This window comes from Tachysurus fulvidraco, chromosome 16 (assembly GCF_022655615.1).
Source record: "Tachysurus fulvidraco isolate hzauxx_2018 chromosome 16, HZAU_PFXX_2.0, whole genome shotgun sequence".
Taxonomy (NCBI): Eukaryota; Metazoa; Chordata; class Actinopteri; order Siluriformes; family Bagridae; genus Tachysurus; species Tachysurus fulvidraco.
In genome coordinates, this window is record NC_062533.1 from 3,203,686 (window position 1) to 3,231,133 (window position 27,448).

A 27,448-nucleotide genomic window follows, 5' to 3' on the forward strand; every position below is an offset into this window, starting at 1 on the left:
GAGGTGCCCTTGAGCAAGGCACCGAACCCCCAACTGCTCCCCGGGTGCCGCAGCATAAATGGCTGCCCACTGCTCCGGGTGTGTGTTCACAGTGTGTGTGTGTGTGTGTGTTCACTGCTGTGTGTGTGCACTTTGGATGGGTTAAATGCAGAGAACAAATTCTGAGAATGGGTCACCGAACTTAGCCACATGTCATGTCACTTTATTAATTTAAATGTCATTTTTATTCCCTGTTTTATATTTCTGTATAGCTGCTTGAGTCCATGCCCATTGATATAAGTGCAATACAAATAAGTGGAATCGAATTGAATAGAATTAAATACACCTGGAGTGGGATGTTCAACATGCACATATACAGTAGGAAACCATGATACCATGCAATCATAATACTTTCCTTTCTATATACACTGTTTATTTACTTCCTCTTCTTCGGTCCATGACACTGGCATCGCTCTCGAAACTGAACACACATTAAAGTATTATAACTTATTATAAACAGTGGGGACACAAGGTATTAAATCTGTTTGAAAACTCATTTGATTCATTTGTCCTGAGTTTTACAATTCGTAATTAATTTAGACGATGGGACATCCTTTTATCCATATTTAAAATACTCTGCATTCATAATTTCAGACTTTCAACCAAGAAAAAAAACACAGAGGCCCAAATTCAGCGAGCGACATCAAACCAAAATGGCGGCTCATGCAGGAAAAGTAAACAAAACAGTTGTGCTTACATTTAAACGAGCTATCATTTACATACAAGCGTTTTCTTTCGATTAATCAGTACAGACAGATTCATTCACATGTTAAATCTATAACAGATATTTCAGGATTAAAATATACATCAGTCTTTATACATATATACATACAAAATATACATTCGTACTTTTTGATGATCTCTTTCATCAGAACATGTTTTAGAGGCAGTAAAAGCGCAGTAAAGCACTTACGTCACAAAACAATAAATTCATTTTTAAAAAAAATCTTTTTTTTAAGTAAATGTGGGACAAAACAAATAAAAAACAATTGACAGTCTTTAGAGATAAAAAAAAATCCTTAATGTTTTAATTAATTATTACATATTAAAATTTTAGGGTATTTGCAGAGATCGTGAGAAAACTAAGTCGGTAAAATGACAAAACAAGAAATAAATAATAATAATAATAATAATAATAATAATAATAATAATAATAATATTAATAATAATAATGTATGGCGTCATAGGACTTCGTACGTCTGTGTTTCTCCCCTTTAAAACTGGGGTTTTAAACTAGCATGACATATCTTCCCAATCCACTAGAGGGCGCCATGACCTCATTTAATTGTACTCTGTATCGATATCCAGAAAGAAACCTGACATACATGTGAAGCAAAGGAAATAAATGTCTTTGTGTATTAATTATTATCTTGTATTGATTATTTTGATGTTTTCCAGCCACTGGACTGTCACACAGTGTCAAAACCTTTACTTTTTAAACGTATGAAGTGAGTAATAAGAAGAGTTGAGTTGAGGCAGTTATGTTAGCAGGAAAAACATGACGTAAGTAGTTTAATGGTGTGTGAAATGCTGTTTTAAATAAAGGCTGGGAATTGAAAAAAAAAATCTAACACCAGTCTCAAAACAAATGACCCCCCCCAAAAAAAGTGATCACTAATACACTAATTGGACAAAAGTATGCGGACACCTGAATAATACCCCATCTTTAGTTCTTCCCTAAACTCTTACCACCAAATCTGAAGCCTACAATTGTATAAAATGTCTTTGTATGCTGTAGTATTATAATTTCCCTTCATTGGATCTAAGACACTCAGACATTATTAAAGCATGACAATGCCCCTGTGCACAAAGCACAGAGCTCCATAAAGACATCAGTTCCACTGAACAGCTTTGGGATGAACCAGGAACACCGACTGCACCCCAGACCTCCGTCATCTTACATCAGTGTCTGATCTCACCAATGCTGGTGTAACTGAATAATCACTATGTGTGGAGCAGGAAAAACATGATGTGTAGCTTGTGAGTAGTTGTTTGTGAAATGCTGTTTTAAATAAAGGCTGGGAACTAAAATAAAAAATTATCTCACACCTGTCTCAAAACAAATGATTGTAACCCTAAAGGATTACACAACAAACAGGTAGGAGTGGCAAGGTTTGACTGACTTTACAGCCTGGTAAAGTATGCAACCTGTAAGTATGCAACCAAAACATTGACAGACGAGTCACACAGGGTGGTGGCAGTGACATGAGACTGCAATCCTAATGTCACTCAGGCTACGGGTAAGACACCATTTTCTGACCAATACTAGTATATTGTGTTAAACAGGGCAAATTAGTGGTGTTGGATGTATGTACATTAAAGCAAGACATAATCTGAGGCTAAGAGATAATCATTTAAGAGGTGTATCCCATTTTAAATGAACTAACACATCATAATACACAAATCATTCTGTATATAAATGTACTGCTTCTTAACGTGAGTAGCCAAGATACTGTAAGAGACTGGGGTAGTATTGGGTTAATACTGAAACTGGCTTTCTTATTGCATTTATTCCTGCTTGTTGTTTCCTGACGCGCATATTTCTCTTAGTGTCAGAGGCGTGACCTGGAATGTGTCTTCCTGTTAGTGAGATAGATAGATAGATAGATAGATAGATAGATAGATAGATAGATAGATAGATAGATAGATAGATAGATACATACATACATACATACATACATACATACATACATACATACATACATACATAGATAGACAGACAGACAGACAGACAGACAGACAGACAGACAGACAGACAGACAGACAGACAGATAGGTAGACAGACAGACAGACAGACAGACAGACAGACAGACAGACAGACAGATAGATAGATAGATAGATAGATAGATAGACAGACAGACAGACAGACAGACAGACAGATAGATAGACAGACAGACAGACAGACAGACAGATAGATAGATAGATAGATAGATAGATAGATAGATAGATAGATAGATAGATAGATAGATAGATAGATAGATAGATACATACATACATAGATAGACAGACAGACAGACAGACAGACAGACAGACAGACAGATAGGTAGACAGACAGACAGACAGACAGACAGACAGATAGATAGATAGATAGATAGATAGATAGATAGATAGATAGATAGATAGATAGATAGACAGACAGACAGACAGACAGACAGACAGACAGATAGACAGACAGACAGACAGACAGACAGACAGACAGATAGATAGATAGATAGATAGATAGATAGATAGATAGATAGACAGACAGACAGACAGACAGACAGACAGACAGACAGACAGATAGATAGATAGATAGATAGATAGATAGATAGATAGATAGATAGATAGATAGATAGATAGATAGATAGATAGACAAACAGGCAGACAGATAGATAGATAGATAGATAGATAGATAGATAGATAGATAGATAGATAGATAGATAGATAGATAGATAGATAGATAGATAGATAGATAGACAAACAGGCAGATAGATAGATAGATAGATAGATAGATAGATAGATAGATAGATAGATAGATAGATAGATAGATAGATAGATAGATAGATAGATAGATAGATACATACATACATACATACATACATACATACATACATACATAGACAGACAGACAGACAGACAGACAGACAGACAGACAGACAGACAGATAGGTAGACAGACAGACAGACAGACAGACAGACAGATAGATAGATAGATAGATAGATAGATAGATAGATAGATAGATAGATAGACAGACAGACAGACAGACAGACAGATAGATAGATAGATAGATAGATAGATAGATAGATAGATAGATAGATAGATAGATAGATAGACAGACAGACAGACAGACAGACAGACAGACAGACAGATAGATAGATAGATAGATAGATAGATAGATAGATAGATAGATAGATAGATAGATAGATAGATAGACAAACAGGCAGACAGACAGATAGATAGATAGATAGATAGATAGATAGATAGATAGATAGATAGATAGATAGATAGATAGATAGATAGATAGATAGACAGACAGATAGATAGACAGACAGACAGACAGACACATGGAGCAACATGTCTGACAGGAGGATAAGTACCATAAGGACAGGACAATAAATACAGACAACAGACGATATACACCACAATAAGACTATAATAGTATAAAACTATACAACAGACAAAATGGTAAACAAATTACACAGAAAACTTTAAACACAGATAAAGACCAAAACTCAGTGAGTAAAACTACCTCGAATGACCAAACTGAACCCTCTGAACATGGTCGCAGTTCGTAAGCAGCCAGATTTAGAGCCGAGTCTGAAGCAATTTCTCTGGACTTGTTTGTAACTGTAGAAATGTTGTTGCTTTGTTATTAACATTTATGACTTTAGTGACTTATTGACTTATATGACTTATTGCACCAGCACAAGATGTGTGTAGAAATGAACAGTATGAAGTTAAAGTGGTCACAAAGTTTTTTTATCTTATGTGACTGACTATAACAGAGTTCTCTCTGCTTTGGATGGGTTTTGTGTAGTCAGACCACAGGCTGTATGGAGTGCCATGGCTGCAGACTCGGGTTGGATGTCAGGCCACACTTCCTCCATAGACAACACTATTCTCTCCATCCTCTTCCTCGTTGTCTACGTCATACTCTACACACTCTGTAGCACCTGTTTCAGGTAATAAAAATGATTTAACCCTGGGTGTGTATTTGGGATAAAAAAACCAACACAATACTCTGCACTACATGCTTTGATCAGCCGAATCAGGTCTGTGAGAAACTCTGTCAGAGCACCGGGAAGTCCCTGAGGGCCTCCGAGAACCGGACAGGAAGCGCTTCTTTAATCTTAATGGCTCATAGATAGATAGATAGATAGATAGATAGATAGATAGATAGATAGATAGATAGATAGATAGATAGATAGATAGATAGATAGATAGATAGATAGATAGATAGATAGAGTAGACAAACAGATAGATAGATAGATAGATAGATAGATAGATAGATAGATAGATAGATAGATAGATAGATAGATAGATAGATAGATAGATAGATAGATAGATAGATAGATAGATTAGATAGACAAACATAGATAGATAGATAGATAGATAGATAGATAGATAGATAGATAGATAGATAGATAGATAGATAGATAGATAGATAGATAGATAGATAGATAGATGGATGGATAGACAAACATAGATAGATAGATAGATAGATAGATAGATAGATAGATAGATAGATAGATAGATAGATAGATAGATAGATAGAGTAGACAAACAGATAGATAGATAGATAGATAGATAGATAGATAGATAGATAGATAGATAGATAGATAGATAGATAGATAGATAGATAGATAGATAGAGTAGACAAACAGATGATAGATAGATAGATAGATAGATAGATAGATAGATAGATAGATAGATAGATAGATAGATAGATAGATAGATAGATAGATAGATAGATAGATAGATAGATAGATAGATAGACAAACAGATAGATAGATAGATAGATAGATAGATAGATAGATAGATAGATAGATAGATAGATAGATAGATAGATAGATAGATAGATAGATAGATAAACAAATAGATAGATAGATAGATAGATAGATAGATAGATAGATAGATAGATAGATAGATAGATAGATAGATAGATAGATAGATAGATAGATAGATAGATAGATAAATAGATAATGGCTCCTTGAGCTGGATCAGGGGGAGATTTTCTTCCTTTGGCATTTTGAAGGGTTGTTGTTGTTGTGTAAAAGTTGACATTACAGCAGCAGCTCTTATGACCATAATACAATGATAAAAATTCTTCTTCTTCCTCTTTTTTTTTTTACATCATTTTCCATATTTCCAACACTATAAAAAATTAGCCATAGATAATTCTGCATATATTTACACAAAAGTACAGAAATATGTTTACAGGAAATGATTGAAAGGTTTTATACATTTTACAGTGTATTATTATATTACATTATATTACATTTGCTTATTCTGTTGAAGCTGTACTTTATCTGTAGAGACTCACAGCTGAGACGGTTCATCTGTCTGAGTGTTGATTTTATAGTACTTTACTAACTGCAGGGTTGCCAGTCTTTTTAATGCGAGTTCATTCAGAGCTAGAGGCCGGAGAATCAGTGTGAGCCAGTCGAGCTTGTTTTGGTGATTCAGTAGTTAAGGCTGTGTGACACAGATTAGAAGGTCATGTGTTCAAATCCCTGCAATTCAAAGCTGCAGTGGTTGAGTCCCTGAGATGGTAAACTTTCAGCTCGGTTGTATTCTGCATCATGAGCTATTCTCGTCTCCTCCCTGCATGTGTGTGTGTGTGTGTGTGTGTGTGTGTGTGTGTGTGTGTGTGTGTGTGTGTGTGGCGTTTGCATGTTCTCCCTCTGCCTCACGTGTATTCTGGTCACGTCATGTGACGTCACGTGAAAATCAGAAATTTGAACAACATGGACATGTGACATATCAAAACACTCAGCACAATGAGGGGAACTGCCCCACGGGTATTCGGATCACGTCACATGCTCATGTCCGCTCGCCTCCAAAAGTATTGGCACCCCAGCGGTCCAGTAGCTTTCACAATCTTTCTGTCCGCTTGCCTCCAAAAGTAACACTATCCTTATGTCCATTCGCCTCCAAAAAGCACCGGCTACTTGCACCGTCAAAGCCAACATCAAAGTTTGTCGCGACGAACTTTACAAATCTAGTTAACATTTGTTTTTTCAAAGAAGATTTTAACTTTCTGTTAGATGTTTTTTTCAGTACTTTTAAGAAATGATCCCAGTTTGCACTGACATTTTATTCCTTGCATTTTTAAGTGACTTTTTATGTTCTGACGTTCCTCTTTATGCCTCTTTATTCACCCGTTTAGGCAAAAATGACCCAGAGGATCGATTTAATTTCGAAATATTTAAACTCTTTAAAAACACCCTCACCACATCTACTGTAATGACTCATCTTTTGTTGTTCTGTAGATTAGCTTTGTCAACAATATAAGCATTCTATTTCTAGACATTCATTAAGCGTTACATTTCATCTAGTGAGACTCCAGAGTGTCCGGAGGAGAAAGAAAATCCCTCATCTCTCTCACTGATGGTAAGTGAACTGTGCTGTAAACCCTGTATTCATATAACACGGATAACAAAATACTAATGATATGGCCTTCATATAAAGTGTTATAACTACAGGATAACCATATTAAAGCTAACATCTAACATATGTATCTAAAAGTATTTGCACCCCTAACCATCACACTCATATGTTGTTTTTCATTAAAGTGCTTTGTATTATGAAGCTTTACAATTTCCCTTCACAGGAATTAATTCATAATCACTGATCACCGTCACTCTCAACAACCGAGCACTGATTGCATTTGTCTCTGTACGATGTAGCATTAGAGTTTCCCTTCACTCGAACTAAGAGAATCGGACACTGTTCCAGCGTGACGTTGTCCTTGTGCACAAAGCACAGAGCTCCATGAAGACACGGTGTGTTAATGTTGGAGTAGAAGAACTCGAGTTTCCTGCACAGAGCCCTGACTCTGACTCAACCCCACTGAACACCTTTGTGATGAACTGGAACACAGACTGAACCCCAGACCTCCTCACTCTTATACCATCAGTGTCTGATCTCACTAATGCTCTTGTAGCTGAATGATCACTAATCCCCCCACACACACTCCAACATCAGTGTCTGATCTCACTAATGCTCCTGTAGCTGAATCATCACTAATCACCAAACACACACTCCAACATCAGTGTCTGATCTCACTAATGCTCTTGTAGCTGAATGATCACTAATCCCCCCACACACACTCCAACATCAGTGTCTGATCTCACTAATGCTCTTGTAGCTGAATGATCACTAATCCCCACACACACACACACTCCAACATCAGTGTCTGATCTCACTAATGCTCCTGTAGCTGAATGATCACTAATCCCCACACACACACTCCAACATCAGTGTCTGATCTCACTAATGCTCTTGTAGCTGAATGATCACTAATCCCCCCCCCACACTCCAACATCAGTGTCTGATCTCACTAATGCTCCTGTAGCTGAATGATCACTAATCCCCCCCACACACACACTCCAACATCAGTGTCTGATCTCACTAATGCTCTTGTAGCTGAATCATCACTAATCCCCACACACACTCCAACATCAGTGTCTGATCTCACTAATGCTCTTGTAGCTGAATGATCACTAATCACCACACACACACTCCAACATCAGTGTCTGATCTCACTAATGCTCCTGTAGCTGAATCATCACTAATCACCAAACACACACTCCAACATCAGTGTCTGATCTCACTAATGCTCCTGTAGCTGAATGATCACTAATCCCACACACACACTCCAACATCAGTGTCTGATCTCACTAATGCTCCTGTAGCTGAATGATCACTAATCCCCCCACACACACTCCAACATCAGTGTCTGATCTCACTAATGCTCCTGTAGCTGAATGATCACTAATCACCAAACACACACTCCAACATCTAGTGTTAAGACTTCACATAAGACCGGAGCGCGTTATAACAGATTGGAATAAACTGCAATAAGATTTAACAAACACACGCGCAGTACCGGTGTGATGGTCAGGCGTCAAGATTATTTTAATGGTAATAACAGGAAGCAACCATCTTGTGTTATAATGTAGTAAACTGCTAAACATTTAGTTAAGTAAAGTATATGTATAAACGTTTAGTTAGGTAAAGTATATTATTGCATAATTTAACAAATTTAAATTTGTCCTGGGGGGACACGGTGGCTTAGTGGTTAGCACGTTCGCCTCACACCTCCAGGGTCGGGGGTTCGATTCCCGCCTCCGCCTTGTGTGTGTGGAGTTTGCATGTTCTCCCCGTGCCTCGGGGGTTTCCTCCGGGTACTCCGGTTTCCTTCCCCGGTCCAAAGACATGCATGGTAGGTTGATTGGCATCTCTGGAAATTGTCCGTAGTGTGTGAGTGAATGAGAGTGTGTGAGCCCTGTGATGGGTTGGCACTCCGTCCAGGGTGTATCCTGCCTCGATGCCCGATGACGCCTGAGATAGGCACAGGCTCCCCGTGACCCGAGGTAGTTCGAATAAGCGGTAGAAAATGAATGAGTAGAAATGAAGTCTAAATGGCTAAACATATTTGTTCATCTTTCTGCAGGTAAATCTAGAAGATCACTGGAGCACAAATAGAACCACGAGCAACGTGGATGGTATGTTTTACTAATTTAAATTAAGTTTACATTTAAATATTTTACATTAATGGCATTTTGTCGTCATGACTTCCCAAGTAGAATCAGATGATAGCAAGTCGAATACCAAACAAATATTTATTATTCTGGGAGATTCGTGTTCATAGGCAAAGATAAAAAAAAGAGTGAAGGAGAAAACAATCAACATTGCCCAATGTTCCTCAGTAATCTTTCTTTTATCCTCTTAAATTTCTCTCCATCCAGTCTGTAAAACAATAAAATAATAATTAAATACATTTTTAACAGAAAGAACTAACGAATTGGAATCAGGACGGATCGATGCGATTGGATCGTGGCGTAAAAAAACGAAAATGACGGCAAGAAAACTAATATGCAAACTGATACGTTTGCAGTGTTTATGGCAGATTACATCTTTTGTGAGTTGTATTGCGAGCGGCTTTTTTTTTTTTTTGGAAATTAGTACAAAGAATAAACATTTTATTTATTTTATTTTTGTGGAAGCAAATTTTTCAGTTGAGGACAAATATTATACAATTCAGAAGGTTAATGAAGATAATGATAGAAAATAATGAACGTAGCTGCTGTAATGTCGAGCTCTTATTATTGATTCCAATGTTTTCTTAACAGCATTTAAACAAATCCTAAGAAAAGGTCATACGTTTACACCCCCCCCCCTCGCCCAGCCCCTAGCATAGCGGCTATATGATCTAAAAGCAAATGTGATACATTATAAATGAAACAGCTTGCATTTCAGTTATCATTTATTCGATGTAAATTAGTCTTCGTTAATGGCGATCTCAATAAACCAGGGTTTTTTTTTTACTCTACAGCTAAATCGGACAGTTATTTCAGCCGGGAAACGACTCCCAGAATTCTAGACACCCCTGAATTCTCACTCAGATCCACAGGTTCAATGTCTCCAGAACTTCCTGCTCTGCCACCAATTCCACCACTCTTCTATTTCACCACAGCCCAACTGGAACCACCAAGGGTGTCTTCTTCTTCTTCTTTTTATTCTTCTTCTTCAAGACAGCGACTAGAGACAGACAAATCAGTGTGGGAGTGTGTGACTCCTCCACCTGAAGATATCAACAGTGTGTTTATGGAGGCGGTCAGTGAGGAGCATCCATATGAATGTATAGATAATGTAAGAGTCAATGGACCTTCTCCCTGTGATAAAGATGTGGAGGAGCGATGGGAGAGCGGAAGTCCCTACCACACGGTGGCGGAATGGACAGAACCGATCGCTACTCATGACTCACCTACGCTCCTTCCTGTGACAGACTGCGATAAAGCAGAGTTGAAATTTATTTTCCCGCCTCTCCCAGCCATCCATGATGAAAAAATGAACACAGACAGAACCGCAATCTACGCAGAAGTGAACCTGAAAAACAAAAGTCGGAAAAGCACCGAAGAAGCTCCTGTTGTACAAGACACTGCGGTGCTGGATGAGGACGAAGCACCGCCTCTTCCGTTCAAATTGTTCGACTAGCAAATAAAAACCGGACTTATGTTAATGTATGTTAATGTGTGAATATACCGTATCTGCAATAAATAGAAACAAATCCTTTTCCCTTCTCACAAATAATGTGAGATTACATTCCAGCACTGCGTCAAAGTGTCACACGGGATATTCGGTTTTGAGCGAAGGATTTAGAAAACGCAAAAAAGATTTATTCTATTATCCCCCCGCGCTTTGCATATGCAGAGATAACGACGACGTGAATAAAAGGAACACAAAATAAAACCATTTCTAATCCCAAGATTTATTCAAGAAGGGAAAAAATGGCTATTAAATGCCAGGCAGAAATTGTAGCAACTAGCAACCCATACAAAAATACTTAGAAATGAACAGATAAAGGGGTTAGTATGCTCTAAGTTTGTCCTATGCTTTGATACCGCTTTTAAACGTTAAATGATGAAACTACGCCGATCCCGATGCAGCAAAGTTGTCTAAACCAAAACCTCTTGCGATTATTAATGAGGACCAACCAGAGTGAAATCAATGAAAAGCACGACAGCTAAATAAATGCATAAAAAGATCATCAGTTGTCTCTTAAGCATCTTGTTCATTTCACATGTAATCGAGCAAAAAGGCTGCACGATAATAATGACGACGATGAACATTATTAATGTTCAGTATGACCAAGATGTCACCCGTAATTGCGCTGAGAAATGGCACATTAACCGAGTATCTGTTCTGTGTCCCAAACACTCATGTGACGTCTGTGACACGTCATAGATCACCTTCGGTGGGCGATCACATGGGCTCTTGTTACATTCTGTGTAGGAATCATAATAATTATTAATGTGTGTTGCTCATTCTCCATTTTGCTCTAAAGGCTCTATGCCTGCAAATCCACAATAAATTAATTACATGATAATTGCCCGAGCTTCATTCAAGGTCAAGACAAGTTATGTTTTAATCTAGTTTAGTCTTTCAGTCTTTTATCTTCAGTAACGGCTTTAACTTGGTCAGAGTGGCGATGGAGCTGGAGATTATCCTGGGAACACTGGGCATGAGGCAAAAGTACATCCTGTACACCCTGAAGTGAAGTGAAGTGAGGTGACATACGGCTAAGTACGGTGACCCATGCTCAGAATTCGTTCTCTGCATTTATCCCATCCAAAGTGCACACACACACACAGCAGTGAACACACACACACACCGTGAACACACACCCGGAGCAGTGGGCAGCCATTTATGCTGCGGCGTCCTGGGAGCAGTTGGGGGGTTCGGTGCCTTGCTCAAGGGCACCTCAGTCGTGGCCGGCCCAATGACACACCATGAGCACCAAGCAGGCACACATTCTCACACTCATACACATACCGTATAAGATAAGAGGACTAAAATTAACTCTTTAATTATTGAGCTATCGGAACCAAATAACGGAATTCTTCTGGTTGTGTTTAATATTGAATGTCTTTGTCATGTCACACTCCACAGCGGTCATTTATATGAAGCTCATCTGAAAGTAGAGGGAAATAAATTGATAGAAAAGTTCTAAAAGTTTTGGTGTTTCACATACGGACACTCCTTCGCCCAGAACGACTGACATTTTGTTTCATTTTTATACAACCGAGCAATCGAGGGCCCAAAAGTGTCGGTTTGCTGGATTGAAACTTCTGCTAACTTTAACCACCAGGCTCATTTATTTCTGCTCTCAGATTCTGAGATCCTATACAGTAAGTGCTTGCTCATTTCCTGCAGCAAATCCACCTACAGTACTGTACGTGCACGTTTATGGGAAGTCGGTTAACCCATGTGGGAAGCCGCTGTGCCGCTGTGCTGCCGGCTTTGATAAAAATAAAGTTTTAGTAGAAGCAGAAAAATCTGCTGAAAATATTTTACTCATCTGTTTTATCCCAGAGCCTTTACAGGGAGTAAAGCACAGACATGATCGTTTCACCACAAGCGTCACTCCACACTCATGCTGTCGGGATATGAGTTACGTGGCCTCTACTCAGAGCTTCATACTCTACCGGTGTCTGATTGGTCAATTTCTGTTTAGGGGAAACGTTTAGCATCGGTTCATCGGACAACCTACTGAACAGCAAGCCTTAGAGACGATTCAGCAATCAAGATCACACACACACTTGCTATAAAGAGTGGATTTAAGTTGTATTTGACAAAAGGACATACAGGACGAAGAAAACCAAACAAAATGCTCCCTTAAGTCTGTTCGGGAACTCAGGATGGTAAGAGCCTAAACATTAAACAAACATTAATCATTTTAAATGAGTTATACTGTACAAGTATTTATCTCTTTATTCTGTCTACACAAAAACTTATGCTCACTTGTACATTTGCTCATTTCTCACCCCACACTTTTACACAAAAACTATGCTCATTTGCACACTTGCTCTTTTTTTGCATTGCTGCTCACCATTGTATATATCCACCTGATTTCTGTTATTAATAACAGCAATATATTATGTTCATAGTACATATCCTTCTGTATATTTCTACTATAGTAATAGCCATATATTTTGTTTATAGCACATATCCTTCTGAAAATTTCAGTTTATAGTAATATTCATCTGTATATTATGTTCATATTACACACATATATATATGTATATTATGTTCATAGTACATATATATTCATCTGTATATTATGTTCATATTACATATATATTCATCTGTATATTATATTCATATTACATATATATTCATCTGTATATTATATTCATAGTACATATATAGTCATCTGTATATTATATTCATAGTACAAACACATCTGTAATTTACTGTTTATAGTAATAGCCAAATATTTTGTTACAGCACATATCCTTCTGTAAATTTCAGTTTATAGTAATAGCCATCTGTATATTATGTTCATACTACACACACATCTGTAAATTACTCCTATATTACCATTTTATTGAATCTATTTAACTCATGTAAACACTGTATATCCTGCACTTGCTGCTATTGCACTCTGGTTAGACCTAAACTGCATTTCGTTGCCTTGTACAGTACTTGTACATGTGTGATGACAATAAAGTTGAATCTAATTTAAGAATGCTTTCAAATACTTAGATTTCAATTCACAAAATGTCCATATCATAAATCAATACTTGGTGTGACTCCCGTTTGGGTTCAAACCAGCATCAATTCTCACACTTACACGTATTGTACACTTGCACAAAGTCTGGGATTTTGTAGAATCAGAGTCAGGTGTATGATTTACCAATTATCCCAAGCAGGTGCTAATGATCATCAATTTCATATGTAGGTTGAAACACAGTCATTAAATAAAACAGAAACAGCTGTGTAGGGGCTTAAAACTGCAGGAGGAACAGCCAGACGCTGCTACAGGTGAACTGATTTAAATTGAATGCCTTTATTGTCATTGTATTACTCCTGATTGGTGTAAGAAAAAAACATATAATCACAGACAATAAAAACAGACAATAACAATAGACTTTTACACATAAATACACCAAGTGAAATTCACATTAAATAGACTGAATAAATTGACCATTGAGTGAAGTGACCACTGATAGTAATAAAGTGCCTATTTTGTAAAGTGACCATATATAAGAATAGCAGCAGCTTAGACAGAAGAGATTTTAAGTGAAATTAGTGACTGTGAATAACAGAATAGCATGTTTGGAATTGTATTGAGATTAGTGCATTGAGTTTACAGTCCTGAGAGCAACTAGGAAGAAACTGTTCTGTAAGCGGGCAGTTTTTGCTCTTAATGATCTGTACCGCCTGCCTCAGGGCAGAAGGTTAAACAGGTGGTGTCCTGGGTGGGATGTGTCCTTTATGGTGTTTTTGGCCCTACTGAGATAATGGGAGTGAGCGATGCTTTCCAGGGAGGTTAGTGGACAGCCAGTGATTTTTTGGGTGACGTTGTGAAAGACATTTTCATATCACAGGTCATACACCATGGCAAGACTGAACACGGCAACAAGACACATGATAGTTCTACAGCATCATCATGGTATTTAAGATGTGTTGTTCAAGATATTTTGAAGGAGTGCAATGACAGGCAATGTTGTGGACAGTTTACGCAGTGGTTGGCCAAGGAAACTTAATACAGCAGATAAAAGATGCATCATGCTTTCTTCCCTTCAACATTGGAAGATGTTCAGCAGTGCCATCATCAAAGAACTGGTGGAAAACACAACACAACTATGTACTGTTCGGAGAAGTCTGACTAAAAAGCCATACCTCAGATATGGAAACAAGTCTGAGACTCAAATATGAAAAAGATATAAACTTGGAAGCAGGAAAATGCTGCAGCACGACACAGGTTGTCAGCTGGAGGACTGGAGAATGGTAAAATAATGACTGCAGGCAATAGTGAGTTAATGTGTCCTCACTGCTGAGAAATACAGGCACATACTGCAGATATCCATCATGTGGTACCCTCAGGGAGGCATCTGATTGGGCCCAGATTTATTCTGCAGCAGGACAACAAGCACAAACATGTCATTAAGATCTATCTTCAGTGTAGAGAAGAACAAATAGTCCTGGAAGTGATGGTTTGGCCACCACAGAGTCCTGATCTCAACATCATCAAGTCTTTCTTATATAAAGAGATGGAAAGATTTGAGGCAGCCTACATCCACAAAAGATCTGTGGTTTGTTCTCCAAGATGTTTGGAACAACCAACCTGCTGAGTTCCACCTAGATGAATGTATGCTTTTTACAGGCAAATTGTGGCCACACCATATAATGATTTGACTGGATTTCTTTTCTGTTTATTTACTCTCCATTGTGTTGACTGGGGGGGGTCACGGTGGCTTAGTGGTTAGCACGTTTGTCTCACACCTCCAGGGTCGGGGTTCGATTCCCGCCTCCGCCTTGTGTGTGTGGAGTTTGCATGTTCTCCCCGTGCCTCGGGGGTTTCCTCCGGGTACTCCGGTTTCCTCCCCCGGTCCAAAGACATGCATGATAGGTTGATTGGCATCTCTGGAAAATTGTCCGTAGTGTGTAAAATGGTAAATGTAATTAAATAAAATGGTAATGAGAGTGTGTGTGCCCTGCTATGGGTTGGCACTCCATCCAGGGTGTATCCTGCCTCGATGCCCGATGACGCCTGAGATAGGCACAGGCTCCCCGTGACTTGAGAAGTTTGGATAAGTGGTAGAAAATGAATGAATATGTTGACTGATAAATATAAACCATTAACACTTTTAGTGATTGAGTGGCATGACTTAGCAGACCCAAGTGGAGGGATTGAGATGATTCGTGGTTTATTTAGACGAGAACTTCACAAAATATAAATAACAAGCCACATTAGATGTAACAGTTGAACTCATTCAAGACATAATCACGACCATAATCACATGACCATAAACAACAATACACCTTCCAGAATCCGCTCAGTGCTCCGGCAGGGTCTAGTCCCAGTCTGACATATAGGGCCCCCCCCCCCCCTTTAAAGTGCAGCTCCTGACGCACTTAAACCAAACCAAGTGGCTGTGTATGCGAGGTTCTAGGGGAAAATGAGGACACCATGAAGCAGTAAGGGGGATGCAAGGAAATAGCAAGGCCCCGGGATCGAGCAAAGAAAACTGTAAACAAACAAAGATTCCCTGTGGCGTCCATAAGCGAGATTCATGGTCGATAAAGTTTTAGTAGATGCTTTGGAAGTAGATGCTTTGGAACCAGATCTATTTGAGTCGAGTGTATAAATAAGAAATTTAGACAGCTGAGCGAAGCACTGAGGCAACACTCTTTTTTCTAAATCCCAAATGGTCACCGAATAGCATTGTGAGTAATGTAATAACTTTTGAAACCAAAGTGAAAATAGACCAATATGTCAAGTCAGAACTTTAATTCCAGAGACTTCCAAGTTCATAATTTGTTATTTCAAGCAAAACAGTGGAGTAACTGTGATGTATATTTCAAAATCCTTCAACTGAGCTGACCGGCCGAATGACTACCCCAGCCAAGCTTGGGGACAGAGCAACATCAGAAAGTGTGGGGATTGAGGGAAGCATCCTCCACACGGCAGGGTTCTGAGCGATGTCCTCCATGGGACCAAAATATGGATCCCCACTTGAAAACATATACGGAGCTACACTTCCATTGGAAACCAAGTCTATGACACATTCTTACTTTACAGCATTTTTCTAACCTGCATAAACTTTACTGTATCAGATGGATATTTACATCACAGTTAGCTGTTTTGCTTGAAATAACAAATTATGAACTTGGAAGTCTTTGGAATTAAAGTTCTGACTAGACATATTGGTCTATTTTCACGTTGGTTTAAAAGATCTGGTTCCAAAGCGTGTACTTCCAAAGCTTCTACTAAAACTTTATCATCCAAGTTTGTGCCATAACTCTAGCTCAGTGTTGGATGCCATTGCATTCTAAAACGCCGTAGCTGTTATTTTTGTTATTACTTATTACATCTGCAATTTGCCTACAGAACCAACATGTCTGTAGATTACACAATTAACATGACCCTCCAATTCATTCTCCAGCACCTGGACTCCCCAGGAATCTATACCAAGATCCCGAAGTACTCCCAGACCATATTTGACTCCCAGATCATCAATACTAGTCCCCCTAAATATGCAATGTTTCTCCTCTACTATTCTACCCTGTTCACCAACAGCTGCACCTCCAGTCTAAAATGATGAGATCACCCTCTTTGGGCTTATCTCTGAAGGGAATTACAGACTACAGGAGGGAGACTGACCTGGTGCAATCAGAACAACCTGAAGCTCAATGCTGTAAAAACAGTGGGGATAGTCCACTTGCCCCCATCATCCTGTGTGAATCATTATCATTCCAGTCGATACTATGAACTAATTTTATTGACTGGGAACCATACTCAAGTAAACCATGCACATTAACTCTTTAATAAAAAGAAGTGCACCAGCAGATGTACTTCCTGCAGCAGCTTAAGAAGTTCAACCTACCAATGAAAATGATGGTGCACTTCTACACCTCCATGAGAGAGTCCATACTCACCTTCTCCATCACCACTTGGAATGCTGCTGCCATTGCCAGACAAACTAGACTCCATCAAGACTAAAACCTTGTGCCACAAAGACGGTTTCTTTCCATCCACAACTGGCCTCATCAACAATATCTAGGACCCACCATGGTCTCTTATCCACCTCCTTGATCATTAAGATATAAACCCACTTTGCTGTTACATATGCATTACAATAGCGCACACAACTCAGCCTGCTATACTACTGTATATACAAAAGTATGGTTAAATTATCATCTGCATTGTATCTGAATTTGCATTTGCAATGAAATGCTTTGCACTGGTCCAATTTTGCATATCCTGTACTATGTACACTTAATGTTTCTATTTTATTTTTCTTAAATTTTTTTTTTATATTTTTGTCTATATTCTAAAAGTTTCTGTAGCTTATAATTTCTTTATATTTTTGCTTATTTGCTTCATTATTACTATTCCCCAGTACACCCAGACATATTCCTTGTACATGTAAATCCACGGTACTTTAAAATGACCTATAATTCTGTAACACAATGACCAACATGTATTCTTGATTATATGTTCACACAATCTTGTTATAAGAGGTAAAAAAAAAAGCTCTTCAGTAGCTTTCAAATGACACCAGCATCATGTCGTGATGATCCACAGCGCATGCGAAAGAGCTCACAGAACCCGGACTTTGGAGCTCTATTTGTAGTTGCTGATGCCTCGGTGCTGCTGATGCATCAGAGTTTATTATATTTCAGTTATTTCAGAGACTTTGTTAGTTTAATCAAACTTTCTGGATAATTTATCAAAGTATTTATTTCTTTTTTAAGATATATGGTGAACTTGTAGTACATTATGTTTACAATATTAAACCTCCGTTCATAGGGATGTTTTATTTATTTAGTTTTATACACATTGTTTTGAATTGTTTTTGTTACGCAGAAATATAAAAGAAGAGTTTTCAGGCATAATGTCAGTTTCCATCCTTTCTTTTTTGTTCAAAATATTCTGAGAATCGAAAATAAATCAAATAATGAAGCCAGTATCTTGATTCGGATTTAATAATAACCAAAGTGTATCATCACTCTCCTAATTTTATTTGAACTGGATAATATAAGTTATAAGTTTGTTGTTGTTGTTGTTGTTGTTGTTGCTGCTGCTGCTGTTTTTACATCACTGGTGATAAATGTCATATATTTAACATAAAAAAATAAATAAACAGACAAAAAATTTTTGTCGAAAATAAGAAAAAAAAAGGCGTGTAAAACACACACACACATACACACACTCACACACACACACACGCACGCGCACGCACACGGCCTTGTGCGCGCTCCCACGGTGTCTCCACTATCGGGGGGAAAAAATCCATATTCCAGGTAAAAACAACAAAAGCAAAATAAACGTCTTTAATTTGTGTTTTTATTTGTTTGATATTTTACAATTTGGTCATTAATGCTGTTGCATTTTCATGTGATGTGCACGTGCTGTGTTTTAATGTAGAGAGAGTTAATCAAAGCTTTTTAAATTTTTTTTTTTTTACCGTTATTTAGGTTTAACGTGCTTAATACAGTACGGGCGTGTTAATGATGTTCATCTACTGTACTGTTTAATTGAACTGCACGCGTTTTCTCAGCTCTACACGTCAACACACTCAAACTCGTGTCTGTACACGTTGGTAAGCGAAGGCGTGCACGCATGAGGAAATCCGCTCGACCAATCAGCGCGTGGGACACACCCACAGTGGGCGGGGTTGTTTACGGGTCGGGATTAAAAAAAAAAAAGCCGTTAGATAGCGGCTCGCGGAAAAGAGTGGAGTCGGATCCGCGGAGTCGGATCCGCGGAATCGGTGCGCGGAGTCGGTCTGAGCGGACACCCTTAAATAGCCGCGTGACGTCACATATCGTACAACGTAAACGTCTGAGAAGAATAAAGTTGATTTAGTTTCGGTTTAGTTATTTGTCATAATCGACGAGTAAACAGAGGTAGAGGTGTGAGTCTAATCCGCTGTCTGTTCGGTTCTTCTTCCGAGCCGAAGCCTGAGTCTATCAGAGGCTGACTGAGGGGGTGTGTTGCCCTAAAAAAAAATAGTCTTAGACCTTAGTTGTCTTTTCTTTATAATACTAAGAGCATTACGGATTTACACCTGAATTGTATGTGCAGGTTTGAGTGAATCCTTTTTATTTAACAAAGACTTGTATACTTACTTTGTATCAGATGCAGAATTGTTCCAAAGGCTTTACAGTGTTACAGACTGTGTCCTGACTGTGTGGAGCTTTTTCTGTATGGTCATGTTGGCTTCCAGTGACTGTGATGAGTCTGTCGTGTTATCAGCCATTTTGTGTCTCAGCATGTATAATATGTGTAACGATACTTCTCTGGTTTCAGATTTTTTGAGCGCCTGAGACTGCTGGAACAGAGAGAGAGAGAAGGAGAGACAGAGAGAGAGAAGGAGAGAGCGAGACAGGGAGAGAGAGACCGAGAGAGAGAGAGACAGAGCGAGAGAAAGAGACAGAGAGACAGACAGAGAGAAAGAGAGACAGACAGACGAGAGAGGGTGAGGGCACAACATGGCAGCTGTGAAGTCCCAGGCAGGAACCGGGGCCATGCATTCAGCAACAGGGCGAAGAAAGGGCGGCCTGGTACATATCAGCGTTCCAACATTACACTGTCACTGATTCAGTCTTTATGGCATTTGCTGTGTCCTGATTTGGGACCCCACACAAAACAGGTTTTATTCAACTCTCTGCAGGTCAGACATTATGATCAAGAGAAAGGAGACATAAAGAAACACCGGAAGAACTCCGACTTACGGTCACCGGTGGGTCTTAGGGAAGCGTGGCCTGCCAGTTTGGAGCAAACAAACACCGTCCTTTTCTTACAGTCTTCCAGGGTTCATCTGCCATACCGGTAATTTTTTTTAAATCCGAACTGGTTTATATGTTCTGTGTATTAACACCAAACCCAATAAATCTCCTACACACACTGTGAATGCTCCACTCCGAGTTGTCTATTGCCTTTATTGTGCACTGATATCATTGTATGTGTTTGTCCTGTGCAGTGTCGTCCCATGTTCAACTGTAGAGACTACATTTGTTCAAGATATCATATAAAAGTTGGGGTTTTGTCTCAATTCGCTCTCTAGTCAGTCAGTATCTGGTGTATAGTGTAGAGTTGGGCTCTGGTATAAGGACTCTGACTCTCTTCACACTGGGACAATGATGACATTTTAATTTCCTAATCAGTGACCGTAAAAACTCAAACATATCAAATATTTCAGTTTTATATGTCATATAATTAATTATTAATAAATTAATCACACACGGTTCTTTCACGATACTTCAAATGGAATCGTATGATTGGGGATTTATTTATTTATTTATTTTTGGTAATCATTAACCAGTTAAAATTGGTTAGTCCCAAACAAATCATCAAATAAAGTTAAACATCGCTAATCATTTGAGAGCGACAGCAACCGGAGCAAGTTACTTACATATGTATGTAAAGTTGAATTTGTAGAAGGCTGAGAGTTTGGTTAGTCCATTATATTTTTTTCGGGGTGAGACGCTTCAGAAACTATGACCAGTCATTTCTAGTAAAAGACCGTAGTAAGTGGCGATGCTCCCTGCGTTTTGCTGTGCATTGTGGGATAGTTTTTAGGGAACAAATGTTTCAATGCGCTGGAAAACAGGCCTTAAACAGCACAGCTGCTCAAACTGCTGAACTAGGAAGCTGATTGAAATGCATTCTGTGCTCCCACCGGAACAAAAAAATGTCCTTCTCTGTTTTACAGATTGACGTATCCTGTTTCACGGAACCTTATAAGCCAAAACAATGGAAAATTATTCAATAAGAAGATGCTGTGATGCAATGACAACGCGTTTTATTTCTCTTATACCACAGCAATTTGTCAGCTATTACCACTTTTGAATTGATTAAAGAACAACATCTTCTACTATTTAACGTCTCACAGTTCAGTTTAATGTGAACATTTACAGGACAAGCTACTTCCTATTATTACACCTTCTCTTGTTTCTTTTTTTTCTCTTTTATAAGAGAGAAAAAGACATAAAAGCACCTGAGACGCCCAAGTTTCCCTAAAAGTCTCTTTTTAGAAATCATCATTTTTAAATAACATGTTTTTAATCTATTTACTGTTAGTCTTAGGTCAATGTTGAGCGCTCGCCATCCGAATTCAATTGCTTTTATTTATAAAGCGCTTTTAACAGTTCACAGTGTCTTAAAGCAGCGAATGTGATGGTACTAAAGAACTGATGGCTTTTTCACAACGCTATTGTCACTGTTGCCTGAACCGCGTTGTTCTGCGTCACTACACAACACCTTCAGACCGATCTCACCCGATAATACGACAGCGCTGTGGTATGAGATAATTAACCGTAATGAATAGTATTATTTCATCTTACAGTACATAAATTACGACACAGCTCATGCATTCTCTTCAAATTCACATCTATCCATAGATATATTTATTTTTTTCTCTTTATTACTGTCTTTCTTTTATTACTCTGTTGCAGGAGTCGTGAATCGGTAGACATGGACGAGATCATGGCTGCGATGGTCCTCACCAGTCTGTCCTGTAGTCCAGTGATCCAGAGCCCCACACAGAGAGACTCCTGTCCACGTAAGTCGTCATCTCCAAAAAAAAAAAAGAAAACAAGATATTTGAATGACTTTTATTCGTCATTTATGATGATTTGATTGTTGGGATGTCAGTAAATGTATAGAACGATTGAGCTATGAAGAGAAATGATGGTGTCCAACTACTCAGTGAGACCCAGTCTCAGTACAGTACATGGTGTATTTTATAGTGGAAATGCTCAGGTGTAGCATCATCTGCTAAACCTAAATCTCTTCTAACGTTCCTTCTAGATGATCCGCTGGATATGGAGTGTGGTGGAGGAGAACTGTCGGACGGCGGCAGCAGCGGCTACTGGAGCTGGGAGCAAGGTAGCGTAAGTCCGGTTCCCTCGCCGTCCGTCACCGAGACAGACAGCAGCATGGGGCAGCTGGGAGACGAGGGGCTGCACATGGAGCCGGAACTGGGGGCAGGTGACGAGCTGGAGAGTAGGTGGTGTAAGGTGAGAGAGATGAGAGAGAAAACGTTTGTAAGATGTTTTGCACCAAATTGTAGGTTGCCTGAGCTTTGTTTCTTCCTTGACCTCAGAGTTTGAGCAGGGAAGCGTACAGGTGTTTGTGGCCAAGCTGCGGAAAAGTGCTGACGTCACGCGTCGGGATGAAACGTCACATTCGCATTCTTCACCTCAGGTAAGCTTTTCTGTTGAGCATATCATAGAGCCGGACCAGATGTAGAAATGTTTTTGACATTAATAAATACATAGGGGAAAAAAGTACAATTCATAGACTACAGTTTCCTAAACATGAACCAGCATCATGTGTGTAGCAGATCCATCTTTGCAGCTTAAAGGTGCGGTCTCCGATGTTTGAAAGCCAATGTCGACATATAAAATCACCAAAACAAACACGCCCCTAACCCCAATGGGTCCCACCCCTGTATCGATAGCTCCGCCCACACATACATACGTAACCCAGGCGACTAACAGAAAGAAATGTGTCTTTATCATAGCTGAAGGGAAGAACAATACGATTGTAGATAAACAAACAAGCAAAAATGACACACAAGCATAATCATGTAACAGACTACACAAAACGCGGTTGTAGCTGCCTCTCTACATTACTACGATAGAAAAGAGGTGTTATTTGTGTAGTAACAGCGTTTAGCTCAGGAGTTATCGACTCGGGAAACTCCAACCTGTGAATATGTGGCCAACTTCCTGCTCCTTCAGTTCTCTCCAGCGCTGGAAAGCTGATCCTATATTAACACGTCCTACTTCTTGCCTTATTGTAAGTCTTTCTTCTCTTTCTTTCTTTGTTTTTATCCTCCATGTCGATGTTAAAACCTCTTTCTGCTAATGTCACACATGCGCACCGAACACTCTCTCCGCCCATATTGACAAGCCCCGCCCCTTTCTGCTCATTGGCTACACGTTTGTTTTCGATTTGTGTTTAGTTTGTCGTTCCGACTCGTTTTCTGAAGCCTTTCTCAAACATCGGAGACCCCACCTTTAATTAATCACATTCATGTTCTTTATCTGAAGACAGAGAGCTCATCAGACCAGGGATTAGTTACAGTGATACACACGTTAGCTCAGGAAATGGAGAGTTTTTTCAAGCTTTCACAGGTTTTTAATTTCTTCACTGGTCTGATTTGTGAAGCAATGACATAACAGAGCAGTGGTTAAGCTTCTGGTTGTTGAGCAGAAGGTCAGGGTTTAAGCCCCAGCACAGGGGAGCACAGGGGCAGCTAGGTACAGGTGAAGAAACAGAGAGGGTTAAGGAACCTCTACCTAACTGCCCCTGTGCTCTGAGCCCCAAAGCTGGGAAGTCAGCCACAGGTGAAAGTGATTAGGTCATGTGACATGCTAGGGTTGATGGGAAATATCATACAGCGCTCTTGTGAGCTGGTGTTTTTAAAGATGTCCCTCAGACGTTAGTAAGGAAGAAATGTTATGTAACGGGACCTGCGAATGTTTAGTTGAATAAATGTGGCGTATATCAATCAGTGATGTGCTTTCCTCGTCCTCAGTGGAGCAGAACAGTCTCACAGAGAAGAAGATTTCTATTACACCGAAGTATCCTCAGAGGAAGAGGAACCGACGCCTCTGTCTCCCTCTCTGTCGTTCACCAGTGCACCCTGGTCCTCGTGTAGCTCCACCCACAGCCAGCCCACTTCCACAGAAGACATGCCCTCTTCCAGTGCCTTCAGCCAATCCGCTCCCAGCAGTGTGTGGCAGATATACACGGAACATCTCTACCAGGTGACACGCGTCCGTCATAAGTCTTGAAAGAAACATGGCAGCTTTTTACAGAGCTTGTGAATCATTTTAGTATAGTAATAATTTATATTTTAAAACATGTCTATTCGTGTACACACAAAGTAAAAATCTGTTGTTAGATTATACACAGAACTGTTAGTAATACCCCCGAATATGGGCTCTCAATGTGACTGTTTCACAATAAATATCTCCAGGCTTGTGCACCCAATGAGACCATAACCCCAGACTGTCCTTCCTCCTGTGACTGGACTTCAGTTGGACTTCAGCTGAGACCTCAGGTAGTTCTTCAGCGTACACTGACGTTCTAGCCTGCTTAGACATCTACAGTAGAGTTTTGCGAGAAGAAGCTAGTGATACTTTCATTCATTCATTCATCTTCTACCGCTTATCCGAACTTCTCGGGTCACGGGGAGCCTGTGCCTATCTCAGGCGTCATCGGGCATCGAGGCAGGATACACCCTGGACGGAGTGCCAACCCATCACAGGGCACACACACACACACACACTCTCATTCACTCACACACACTCACACACTACGGACAATTTTCCAGAGATGCCAATCAACCTACCATGCATGTTTTTGGACCGGGGGAGGAAACCGGAGTACCCGGAGGAAACCCCCGAGAGCACGGGGGGGAACATGCAAACTCCACACACACAAGGCGGAGGCGGGAATCGAACCCCCAACCCTGGAGGTGTGAGGCGAACGTGCTAACCACTAAGCCTACCGTGCCGCCCAGCCCCCCCACCCACCGCTAGTGATACATTAGATGGTTTTAAGGGTCATTTAAAGTTGCAGCTGCAGGTTTTTAATGGATTGGAGCTCATTAAATGTCACTGGGGATCAGATGCAGGGGAGCGGAAGCACCAGCGTGGGAGCCTTTTCTCTTTGCTGCTGAATTTAAAAAAAGCACACATTAATACAAATATATCTAATAAAATTATACAGCGTGGATCCGGACATCGGCGTGTTCTCGTATCATGATATTAAAACTGTTAAGTTAAGACAAGTGTAACACACAAGTTTACACAAGTCTGTCATTTTCCATGCTGATATCAGAAAGTGGCACAGCACCAGATAGCAACGGGAAACGGTCTAGGGATCGATTGTAAGCTTTTGGTTGCTACTGGGTTTTCCTTCATCCACATGGGTTTGCTATAACTTGCCACTTGAACGAGGGCGCAGCATGTATCGGACAACTCTTAGCGGATAAATCTCAATAAAGATGAATGAATAATCTATTTGTTTCTATCATGTTCATGACAGCCAAACGACGTGTGTGTCAATCAGCGAAACAACCAGCAGGAGGAAAGTTAGTTATTCTGGGAAGCGATGAAAGAAATGGAAATGAAAACTCAACCTGCTCAACTCGAGTGAATTATTGCTACAGGGTTTGTCGTTATTTTTCTTTTTTTTCCTTTTTTCAGATCAGCGTGTCACGTAGCCGTTCCATCAGCGTGGGTGAGCAGTGGCTGCAACAGAGCAGCGTTCCCACCGGATCACACACCATCAGCACGTCACCATCCAGAGGCCACTGCTCTATCCGGTTTGTGCTCCTCGTTCTGAAATATAACTATTAATGTTGACTAGTTTACATGTTTAGTCATTTGTTCTATCAAGCTATCCATCCATCCATCCATCCATCCATCCATCCATCCTTCTATCTTAGAGTAATTATGCATAAGCTTAAACTTCATCCATCACTCCAGTGTTTGCTAAAGCAGAACATTCATAAAGACGTCTCAGATCAGACAAGCCATGATGTCCTTTCAGCAATTTCCTGTGGCTGAGGTTATAATATTTTAATGGTTTAATACGTTCTCCGTCCGCGTGTCTGTTCAGGAAAGGTCGAGGTGAGGCCAAAAAGTGCCGCAAGGTGTACGGAGTGGAGCGTCGGGATCAGTGGTGCACCGCCTGTCGCTGGAAGAAAGCCTGTCAGCGCTTCCCTGACTAAAAAAAAAAAGCAAGCAAGAATTTCAGTCTTGTCTTTTTTTCTTCTTCTTCTTCTTCTTCTTCTTTTACCGGACGACTACCGGCACTGTAGAGTACCCCTCTTTTTTACCTTTTCTACCTGTTTTCCAAACAAATATTTTTAGGATCCTGCCCTGTGACGTGAGCCGTGGCGATGAGACGGCGTAACCCGGTACAGTCCTGATCCCCTTCTGGTTTTTCATGCACTTCAACCGCTCTTGCGATTATTATTTAAGTCAGTGTCAGTTTTGGTATTTAGTGACCATCTGAACATCAGGTTGTTCTTTTTTTTTTTCTGTTGCTGTTTTTATATCCTGAAATATGTACTAGCAACAGTTTATTGTGTTTATTGTGTTTCTATGGATTCGATTTTTGTTTGTTTGTTTGTTTGATCGTTTTTCACGTTTCACTTTCGCTCACGTGACAGCGCTTCCTAATCACGAGGCTATAACGATATCCTTAATGTTATAGCGATGTATTGATTTGCACTGATGGATTACCAAAGTCATGTCATGATGTGTAACAGTATTATGTTTTTCTTTCTTTCTTTCTTTCTTTCTTTCTTTCTTTCTTTCTTTCTTTCTTTTGTTGTTGTTGTTGTATCTGCTGTCCCACCCGAAGTGTCACAGACGATTAAAACACACTCTGTACGGTACGCGCGACGGAAAACACGACGGTCTCATGACAACGCACAAGAGAAATAGTAAACTATTTTATTGATATTTTATGTGCATTATTATATACAACTCGGACAGAAAAAAAAATCACTTTGGAAAAAATATTCCTGGAATGTAATGTGTGTTGAAGTATACATTTTCCACAAAGCCAAAAGAGACATAAAGGAAGAACACTGTCATGGACACAGACCTGTACGCCAATTCCTTGTGGTGATGTTTTGGTTTTGTTTTTTCTTCTTGGCAA

General features: G+C 39.6%; 2 protein-coding genes across 5 annotated transcripts in view; both read left to right on the top strand.

The window, feature by feature from the left end:
- Positions 1 to 210: 210 nt before the first annotated feature.
- Positions 211 to 10,818, top strand: LOC125138947. 2 transcript variants are annotated; one of them, XM_047801384.1, is made up of 5 exons: positions 211 to 2,279; positions 4,556 to 4,700; positions 7,048 to 7,131; positions 9,197 to 9,248; positions 10,079 to 10,818. In XM_047801384.1, exons 3-5 carry the CDS (start codon positions 7,129 to 7,131, stop codon positions 10,738 to 10,740), a joined length of 717 nt encoding a protein of 238 aa, XP_047657340.1. In that variant the 5' UTR covers positions 211 to 2,279; positions 4,556 to 4,700; positions 7,048 to 7,128; the 3' UTR covers positions 10,741 to 10,818. The 2 variants fall into 2 exon arrangements, with proteins under 2 accessions (XP_047657340.1, XP_047657339.1); XM_047801383.1 differs by having other exon boundaries at positions 214 to 2,279; positions 7,077 to 7,131.
- An 8,111-nt stretch (positions 10,819 to 18,929) lies between these two features.
- znf395b (zinc finger protein 395b) overlaps positions 18,930 to 27,448 on the top strand; it is an 8,815-nt gene continuing 296 nt past the window's right edge. The window contains exons 1-10 of one of the 3 annotated variants that reach the window (XM_027163398.2): positions 18,930 to 19,059; positions 20,069 to 20,322; positions 20,433 to 20,590; positions 22,216 to 22,322; positions 22,571 to 22,779; positions 22,866 to 22,966; positions 24,306 to 24,537; positions 24,750 to 24,833; positions 25,984 to 26,102; positions 26,399 to 27,448. The exon at positions 26,399 to 27,448 is cut by the window's right edge and continues 296 nt beyond it. In XM_027163398.2, the coding sequence (XP_027019199.1) occupies positions 20,251 to 20,322; positions 20,433 to 20,590; positions 22,216 to 22,322; positions 22,571 to 22,779; positions 22,866 to 22,966; positions 24,306 to 24,537; positions 24,750 to 24,833; positions 25,984 to 26,102; positions 26,399 to 26,510 (1,194 nt within the window). In that variant the 5' untranslated portion in view covers positions 18,930 to 19,059; positions 20,069 to 20,250 and the 3' untranslated portion in view covers positions 26,511 to 27,448. Of the gene's footprint in view, positions 19,060 to 19,476; positions 19,748 to 20,068; positions 20,323 to 20,432; positions 20,591 to 22,215; positions 22,323 to 22,570; positions 22,780 to 22,865; positions 22,967 to 24,305; positions 24,538 to 24,749; positions 24,834 to 25,983; positions 26,103 to 26,398 lie in introns of those variants that run through there. The other 2 variants (XM_027163399.2, XM_027163400.2) reach the window with 2 other exon arrangements.

Coding starts and splice junctions, on each gene's coding strand:
- LOC125138947 (XM_047801383.1), top strand. CDS start 4,582: ATGGCTGCAGACTCGGGTTGGATGTCAGGCCACACTTCCTCCATAGAC. Junction 7,132..9,196: donor CCTCATCTCTCTCACTGATG/GTAAGTGAACTG, acceptor ATCTTTCTGCAG/GTAAATCTAGAAGATCACTG. Junction 9,249..10,078: donor AACCACGAGCAACGTGGATG/GTATGTTTTACT, acceptor TTTACTCTACAG/CTAAATCGGACAGTTATTTC.